Raw genomic sequence first — 10,210 nt, forward strand, 5'->3', positions numbered from 1 at the left:
TGGGATTTTGTGACTACAATTGTAGTTTTATGTCATTTTTCTTCTTCTTCTCAATCTGTTTGAAAAACGCGTCTAAAACACAAATTCGATTTTCGGATATTATTAATTACACTCCAGGGATAAATCGCCAAATAACTCGCCAATGATAAAACGATACATTCCGTAAAAATGCTTACTTCACGCCAAAGATTAATATTTCGTAACTATTGCACGTCAATGCCATGCAAGGCGTTCTCTAGGATAACATCTTTATTATAGAGTATGCGAGAATGTATTGGAGAGATCACTCCAGCTGGTTATTTTAGAAAATGATGTAAATGCTCTAATGTTTTGTCTAGATGGCATCCCAGGTATCCATACAGTCTCCTTCCTTCTTAGTAGACCTATCTTTACGTCACTGGCATTTTCAGAAGTATAACTAAAAAATAACTGGCTGTTAAGACGGTTAAAAGTATTTTCATAAAAGTACAGATACAAAAATAATACACAGCAACAAAAACAGATTTATTTTTTAAATAAAAAATAACTTTATTATTTCTTATAAGCAGGTAGTTTTGTTAGAAAGTTTGTTCTCCAATTTTTAAAGAAAATATCACAAAAATAGGCTTGTGCTCCGGAAACTCATCACGAAAATGCGATCTTCTTTCAGCTGGTAGTTAAATCATTAAAATTATAAGTCAATCCAGTGGGATACAGAGAACTATCTTTAAAACCTGTAACAAATAAAATATATTAATATTATAAGTAATAATGTTACAAAGAAATAAGCAACCGTCTTAAAGATAGCAAATTTCCCTTAAAAAAAGATAAGAATTGCTCGGAATAACAACCCATATTAGTAATAAATATTAAATGCAAAATAAGGAACCAAAAAGAAAGAAAAAAAAAAAAAAAAAAAAGAATCTGGTCTGAAGACTTTTTCAAGAGTAACCCTCAGGCAGGGATTCAAACAAGGGATTTTGTCTGTGGGAGCCTAATTTTCGTCCAAAATATTAACCTATCATGAGCCAAAAATCACACAAATTAAGTTTTGGAAATAAGAATTAGTATCCTAAAATCAAAGACAATAAATTACACATTAATAATAAGCAATATATTATTTCAAAAATTTAAATCTAAGCAAGACCACAGCAAAATTTGAATCAAACCAAACTATAAAAAGATCATTTTACATTGGATCATTACAAGGACATTTACATTTACTTTCTGACAAGAGAAACAAATTAAGTAACCTTGCGCATTAAAGGGAAATAATATGAAAACTGCAGTTTTCCCTTGCTAAAAAGGAAGAATGATTCGTTATTGAAACGTTTTCTCTTTGAATTAATGTCCGAAAAGTAAAAAAAAAAAAAAAAAAAAAAAAAAATGGCAATCATGAAAAAAAAATAAAAAAAAAATCACTCAAATATTGTAACTAACTGATTATTAAAAAATTTATTTGCTCTAAAGCACTGCAAAGCTCAATAGTACCCACTTGTATAACAAGCCTTCTTATTGTGCTTCATGCTTCTTATTCATTGGTTGTTCCTATCATAAGACTTATCCATCAAATCTATATAGCATGTTATCAGAGTATCTAGCACAAAAGTACTGAATTCGCATCCTCAACATTAGAAGAGCAAGGATTAAAATTGTTCAGAACCCCCCCCTCCCCCCATTTAAGTTTACTCACATCAGGTGTATTAGTTTTATCACAAAAACCCTTCTAAAGAGCTTTTTCTTTGTGTAGTGGTACATTACATATCAAGGACGCACATCACAATTAAAATGGATTTTTAATACCTCATGAATGCAACAAGTGGCATATACAAAGTGGTGAATCTTCCATAAGGCAGCTACCAAGTGTTGCACACAGAACAAAAACTAACTTTAAAACTTTATTTTTCTTTAATTACAAAATAATTAAGTTTGTAAAAAGTAGATGAAAATAATGTGAATGATAAAATATTAGAATAATATTAATATTTAATAAGATATTAATTGTCAGGCTCCAATTTGTACAATTATGTTCATTTAATTATTAGAATATTTATACAGATGAACATTAGCTTCAATATAATACTTTGTACAATCTTGAATGCTGAGCCATCTGTAGTCATGATCTTTCTTATAATGAAATCTGTGTGTTGGCGTTCAACAGGTTCATTTGTCGTAGAGCGATTAAACTTGGCACATACTTGTATATTTTTGGAGGACAGAAATGTTCAACTCAGAGGGATTTCTTTAAAAATTCTTCTTAGAATTTAAATCAACAACGAAGCAAAATTTTTGCAAAACTTCAAAATTAAGAACAATTCTGAAAATAATATAGTACAAGAATTATTTTTACATCACATTAAAATTAAAACAATTATCTTTTCAATGATATTTATTTTACCATATAAATCTTTTTTATATTAACAGATTTTTTTTAAAAAAAAGTTTTAAGTGTATTTTCTAACAAGACAGAGATAATAATATATAAGAGTTAACATATAAAAATTCTGATAAATATTAAAGGTATCATGAACGATAATACAAAAACGCAAGAATTGTATAAGAACACTAAATATGAAGTTGCATATTATATATATATTCGCTTTTACAATTCAAATTACTATCAATATTAAATACAAAAAATAATGAAACGTCGCAAAATAAACTTTTGCTCTTAACACAAATAAATATTGGCACAGCAGATTTCCGGAAAACAAGCGATAATTTACTCAATTCTGAGAAAAAATATATGAAAGTTCTAAATTTATATATAAAATACTATTAATATGAGGCAAAATTTTATATTGTTTTAGGTTAGAAATTAGGTTAAAAGGATACAAATAACACAATATAACCATTTTTAAAAATTTATAGGAACTGACAGAAAATAAGAGAAATGCATAATAAAATGAATAAAGGCTTCTGAAAATAGTATGAATTATAAATCTATCAAAATTAGAACCTTAAAAATATTTTGCTCATGAAGCTATTAAAGTTAAGTAACATTAAGTATTTAATTGAAAATTTTAGACCATTATTAACGGCGAACCAGCTGGTGGTCGGCAAAGACGGTTAGTAGATAAATAAAAGGAAACGTGCATTCGTAAAGTTAATGAAATAAAAATATTAACCATTTAAAAATAAAAGTGTGAGAAGTAAATCAAAAACACAAATGTCTAAATAAATATTTGAAATTTAAAATGTGATCTTATGACTATGATTGCAACTCTGTGTCAAATTTGGATTTTTCTGATGTTTGTATATCAACCGAATTTCAGCGATTAATTGCCAAAAATCACATGCTAATGGGATCTTTCGTAATTACTGTTCGCCAATGGCATGCGGTTAGTAATACACAAAGGAATTTATTAGAAAATATGCTAAAATGTTGCAGAAGGTCACTCCCACTATTTTGTTGTAATCTGAATATACATTATTTGAATATAATCAAACAATTTGTTCACATTTCAAGTCTACCAATAAATGGCAAGGTTGAGTGCATTGCATATAGCTAGCACTAACTAAACAGTAAAAAAATTAAAAATAACATGTTTCATCGCATTTGTTTGAATTGATGACATATTCGTTTTTATAGCAAAATATCACATGCAGTGAACAATGAATAAAGAATAACATTAATCATTCTGAGAAAAAATTAATTCATTTCATTTATTTAGAAAATATTCACAAACTGGATGCAAGGATCTTCTGAAATAATGCAATGACAGAAGGAAAAAGAAAACATTGACAGCATTGATTATTTAATGTTTAAATTAATTAAATGTTTTTTCAAGTTTTATCTTCCAATCTCTACTATTAATAAAAATGAATGTACATATTTGTTGGCACTCTACAAGCCATACCGTTTGGTATAAAACAACCAAATTTGCAAGAAATATACCTTAGAATGTGTATCTATAGTCCCACCCTTTTTTTTCTGGAGTCCATCCCATTTACCTGACATCCATTCTTGCACAATTGCCGACATAAAAAATTATCAAGGGAACCAACGGTTAGAGCACCAAAAGAATTACGAGAACTGCAAAGAATTCCATTGCAGCTGACTTTTAAAGTAAGAATGCAGACAATTTCGTAAAATAAGGATTCAGATGATTTTTTAAAGCACATACTGACAATTAAAAAATGCTAAAGAATAAGTATTTTCTGTTCGTATTCACAGTAAAAGTAAAATTGCAATGTCTTATTAGTTGTAAAAAACTTTTAATTATAATAAAGAACAAAATTAAAATCTTTAATCGATATTTTTTTTATTATTTCCAATTTAACATTTTTCATAAAATAGTTGGAGTTTATGTACAACTCAATCGCTGTAAAAAGTAATAAACAAAACAGCATTAGGGTTGCTAGAAGAGCGTTCCGTTGGGTTGCCATATTGGCGATAAACTCGGGGGACCCACTAATCTTCACTTCAACCAATGAGAAAAATGCCAGGATGAAAAATAGTAACAATAAAAATGATCTTCAATAACAAAACATATTATTGTAGTTAGTTCTGCCATATATATTTTTTAAAAAATTGATTAAAATAGAAAAAAAGTATAAGACTGATATTATTTAAAAAAAAAAATTTTTTTAATTTAAAACAAAAAAATTTTCCTTTTGCACTGCAGTAATTTAGGAAATTACCATAATTTTTAATAAAAAATAATTTAAAAAAAATTTTCAACTTACATGTGCCCTCTAAAATATATACATACTAAGTTTAGTAGCTATTTGACAGTTACCAGTTTTTTTCTGACTAGTAGAGTGTGACCACACACATTTTCATCTTTATCATTCAGGGGTGTTTGTGGGACCCCAAAAAATCCCCTGAAACTTTTACGGACTTACTACCGGCATTTTGGAGTTTCGAGAAGGGGGGGGGAGAGAAATGAAAAATTACAATTATGAAGTATTGAATGACCTAATTATAAAAGTTCAATGAATTACTTTTTTTGCAAAATTAATAACCATAAATTTTCAAACATATAAACTACTACATTTTATGCAAATATTTTAAATTACCTGAATTAATTCTTTTAAAAAAAATTATCTTATTTCTGCTGCATTTTTTTTTTTTTTTTTTTTTGATGTTTCTGGGCTTGTCTTTCTTTTGTGGTGAACTTCATAATTGCAGGAAGGTTGACTTTTATTTTCCTCATTTACAGTTGAAGAAATTTCCTCGAGAACTGCACATGCAGAGGTAGAAGCAGTTTGCTTTTCTGCTAATGTAGAAGGTTTTTCAGAGACTTTTATAGGTGACTCATCTGAAATACATGTTTTTAAGTCCTCTTGATATGTTTTCCAACTTCTGTTCATATTCAGCAAGAGATCTTTGTGAATTGGATCAGTCATTGGATTTTTTGAGCCATATTTTTCACATGAGGTTTCTTTAGAAGCCATTAAATCATATTTAATAGTCTGCACTGCGTCTAGGGAATCAATCTTAAGAGAGGTTCTATAGTCAGTGACAAGTGTATCCATTAAGTTGAATGCACTTTCCACTAATGGGCCATGGAAGCAGCTAAGGCAGGTTTTGACCAATTTAGCCAATGTAGGATACTTATAATCATTTGTGAAATCATCTTTTAAATTAAAAACTTTAGACCAATATTTATCAATTGTACACTTGACTTGATTTCCACTTTCATCAGATGTGTAGAGCATTTCTTTGGTGATATCAATATCACTCTGGTATAACCTTATTTCAGCTTCTACTTTTGACTTTTCATTATCACTAAAAATATGGGACATAAAAGATGATAATTTATCAAAAGCTAATATTGTACTGGTTTTACCTCTTAGCTCTGGATCTAATACTGTAAAACTAATTAGATATGAATTTTTAAGGGGTAATTTCTGTTTCATATGCTGAAATTTCTAAATGAAATTCTCTTGCGTACATAAATAAAAAAATATTTCAATAAGCGAAACGAAAAATTTACACGTGCATCAATAAATGAAACGAAAATTTTACACAGCGGAGAAAAAAAAGTTGCGAAGCGATCAATGACAAATAGCTAATACGGCGAAAAATCCCCCTTCTCTACTTATTGGCGCCACGCCAGGAGAGATAAGACCTTTGAACCCAGAGTCACGTTATCGCACATCTGGTCGAACGAAGTCTCCCCCTTTTTTTTCTGCCACGCCTACTTGCCGAAAAGAATCCAGAAGAGAATGTCCGAGAACCGGGGGAATGAGTCATAACTCGCAATAAGGAAAGAACAAAAAAGAAGTTTTTCCCCCCTTTTCACGCATTATCACTGCCTTTGGAGAAAGAAAGGAAAAGTTTTCACCACACACAAGGACCTTGCGTTTTCTGCTTTAAAAGCAAACAAAATTACCCAGATCAAAATAAATAATTCATTATTATTCCTACTTCCTTTTGAACGACGATCCCCAGAAATTCCGGGGATCGAAGTTCAAAATCCCCGGAATTCTGGGGTTTCCCCGGAGCACAAACACTCCTGATCATTAGTAGAGATCATAGCAAACATAAAAATAGACTTACTGGAAAGCAATAGTAAATACATGACAGGCTTAGCATTGATTTATGTTTAACCAGTATTGTCAATCCAATAATAAACAAGAGCAGAAAGAAGACTGTGCATACGCTGAAAAAGTGGACAACAGCAAACAAGTATTTGCTGCTGTGCAGTTTTTTTGTATGTGTTATCTAAATGAATCGACAATAGTGGTTAAATGAAAATCTTCTTTTCCAAAAAACCAGTATTAACAAAAAAGCAAACACATGAGTAGACTATAAGAGTAAAATCTATGCAAGTATACATACATAAACACAAAAATAATCTGTAGCTAGTCTTAGAAGAAAAAATCCCTATTTTGAATTTGGTTAGTGCTTTTTGAAACAATGTCCATACATAAAAAAAAAGTTTTTATAATCTTAGTAGTTTATAATATATATACATATATATATACAAAGAAAAGATGCCAGAATTTTTATAATTAAATTTTTTATATCTAGTAAAATTCGTCATCTTTCAAAAATAATAACTACACCAAAACAGCTAAATACAAAAAAAACAAAAAAAAAAAACATATATAAAGATCATAAAGATGCGTAATTACTTACCAGCTCCATCTTGAGAATTTTTCTTTATATAGGATGATATTACAAAACTTGACACATCATCATCCGACAAATAGGACAGAATTCGTATATGTATGTCTGAATTAAGAATAATTTCATCTGCTTGACCTTCCCGCTTCACATACATTAACATTTTCATAAACTTCTTTCTTAAATAGGATTTTCTTACTAATGCTCTAAGGATATCTGCATAAATTGAGAAGCGGTTATTTGCCACAAAAGGCAATAATGCTTCAAGTTCCCTTTCTTTAGGCATATAACCTCTTAAGCATTTCTGTAGCAATGTTGCAACAGTTTTACATTTACTAATGTCATATAGGCTCATGTATCTAATTTCCGCACAGCACATCAATGCAAAATCATAAAATTCTTCATAGCTAGTGACACAATGATAATCATTAGTTAACAACATCTGAATTTTTATTATTGTTTTCACACATATGTGATATTCTGGTCCTCCTCTCAAACAAATGTTCATTATTCGCCTGAAAGAAGCTTCAGGATTAATTTCTAAATCGTCAAAAGAAGCACAATGCAAAAGAAGTAAATTTACAACATCCAAATCTGGATAAATTCTTTCCAAACAAATGTGAAGTGCTGTTTTATTAGCAACATTACGCATTCCAGGATTTGCTCCATACTCAAGTAACTCTTTTATAACATCAAAATATTTACCATCAACGGCAAACATCAAAGCTGTCTTTTTATTTATATCATATATATTAACATTTGCTCCATGTTGCAATAATGTCCTGACACTCCACAGATCTCCAATCATTGAAGCAATCATCAGAGCTGTCCACCCTCGCTGGCACTGAAAATTAAGGTCGATTCCTTTTTTGATAAGAAGTGCAGTTGTTTGATGGCATCGATTATACAATGAAACCGTCAGAGGTGTAGATCCATGCTTGTTCACTACATTTACATCAGCGCCTAAGCGAATTAATTCGATAACTAACTTTATGTTCTTTGGAGATCTCAATATGGCTAAATGAATAGGTCTATTTCCAGAAGAATTGGTTGTATTAGGATCTGCCCCTTTCATCAGCAACTCTTGAATAATATAAAAATTTTCACTAGTAATACGCTGATCTAATGCCGAAAGTAAATCATCATTCAAGTCCATATTTATAAATACGTGCTCAGAAAGACTAGGATATAATGCTTTTACAGCGACGGCGACAATTAGCTCACTTTTTTCAACAGATAAATCTAAATAAGTAAATTCAGTTCGTTCAGAGCTATTAAAATTTTTCATAATTTCAGATGTATTTAAATCCACTTCCATTAAATTAACATAAATAGCCATCAATTCAACTTACCAGTATGTCAGCCATCTACACGTGTGTTTTCGTTTTTCATATGACTATCGCATTTCACTTTACTTAAAAATGGTTTTCTAATTGGTTTTACCACTAGCGTTTTAAAATATCTTAATATATGGGCATGACAGCGAAAAGATTTCTTTCTAATAATAATTAATTTCCTTATAAATGAAATCCAGAAAAAAGTAATTATTATCAAATTTTCAGAGAAAAAATAATCTTGTCAATTACTGAATAGAACCGTATTCTCCGATAAATAAAATATATCTGTCGAAAGTGTCAGTAGCAAAATCTTCGGCGTAGTAGTAATACAACTGGAAAATTTTCAAAATAGCTACGATTAATTTTATTACTTTTCCTAATTCGTAAAAAATTAAACAAAATGCAGAACAAGAATTAAACAGTTTAGATCATATTCATCAAATGAAAATTAGCTTAAGAGGTGTTCTTTTCAGTATTTTTGAAATTCAATAAAGCTCAATGATTCAGTTTTACTTGTTACATCCGTTGATTGCTTCAAATATTTTATATGATTAATCTGATCAACCTTTTACGTACTAATTCTCAAACTGTTTCGATTTTTTTTACATCGTTTTTGATTTTGCTGTACTCGAAATCAAAATCTGTTAAAAATGATTATTCATATCTTTCAATTATTTTCTGAAACACTTTTGAATCAATTCGTTTACCACTGATGAAGACTCTACATTGAAATGGTAAAAAACATTTCATAACTGTAGTTAGCTGATATTCCCGCAGATTTTTTTACTCTTAGATATATTTACCTTTAAGCTTCGGGAACCAAAACTCAGAAAAGTTACTTTGAATACGGGCATTCAGTGAGAAAAGCTAGAAGAGCCTTTGCCCTTCTTTTAAAGGCGATTGTTGGAAATAGCCTTTCCGATTTCGACCACCCTTAGTGGGAATTGGTCATCTGTCCTCAACGTCGTAACCAGGTTGCTTTTTTGCAATTTTACCACATCTGAACCCTAGAAAAAGCTTTTTATCGCAGTTTTATTAATTTTTTTCCCTGCAACATTAGTTTACTACTTTAGTAGGAGAAAGTATTGAATTAAATATTATGACATTAAATAAATTGTAAGTAGGATAACTGCTGTATTGTAATTTAGCACATTACACAGAATATTGTCAATTTTTCAGTCATATTTGTAATTAAATAAATTTCTCAAGCTTTACTGAAGCAGTAAATTTAATTTTTATAAAGGTCGAACACATTATTGTGAATTTTATTTTGTTATTCTTCTAACTCATCAATTTTGATAAATTTAATATATCATGCATAAAGATCCTAATTGTTTACATTTTTTTTTTAAATATTCTTATTTCTTTGTGCATAACATGGAATACAATCATTTGTCTTGTAGATTAAAATATCTTTGAATGTTTTAGTGTTAATATATTGCGCTCACAGAAATCGAATATAATTTTTATTCCTAACATAGTTCGAACGGTTTTTAAAATAATTATTAGTAACGAATTTTTATTCTATTGTCGATTCTTACAATTTATAGTGATTCTTTTTTTACTGAGAATTTCAATTACTCATTAAAGTGTAGTACTTTTGAAAACTGTGCTCACTTTTTGCAGACAATAAATACCTGAATTATAACAAAAAATTATTTTTCTGCAGAAAAATTTGCTAATACGTAGATAATCACCAGATTTAAGACAAATAATTTTTAAAAAGTACGATTTGATATGGTTTACGTAGAATTCGACACATAAGATTACAATGCGATAATATTACGCTGAAAAGTAGTTAGCAAAAAGCTTTAAA

At 29.4% G+C, this 10,210-nt stretch overlaps 1 protein-coding gene across 1 annotated transcript; it reads right to left on the reverse strand.

Moving 5' to 3' along the window:
* Positions 1-514: 514 nt before the first annotated feature.
* LOC129976504 (serine/threonine-protein kinase TNNI3K-like) lies at positions 515-8,460 on the reverse strand. Its single transcript, XM_056090111.1, has 2 exons — positions 7,070-8,460; positions 515-713 (listed from the first exon to the last, which is right to left on the reverse strand). Exons 1-2 carry the CDS (start codon positions 8,394-8,396, stop codon positions 646-648), a joined length of 1,395 nt encoding a protein of 464 aa, XP_055946086.1. The 5' UTR covers positions 8,397-8,460; the 3' UTR covers positions 515-645.
* Positions 8,461-10,210: the final 1,750 nt, after the last annotated feature.

Source organism: Argiope bruennichi, chromosome 7, assembly GCF_947563725.1.
Source record: "Argiope bruennichi chromosome 7, qqArgBrue1.1, whole genome shotgun sequence".
Lineage (NCBI taxonomy): Eukaryota > Metazoa > Arthropoda > Arachnida > Araneae > Araneidae > Argiope > Argiope bruennichi.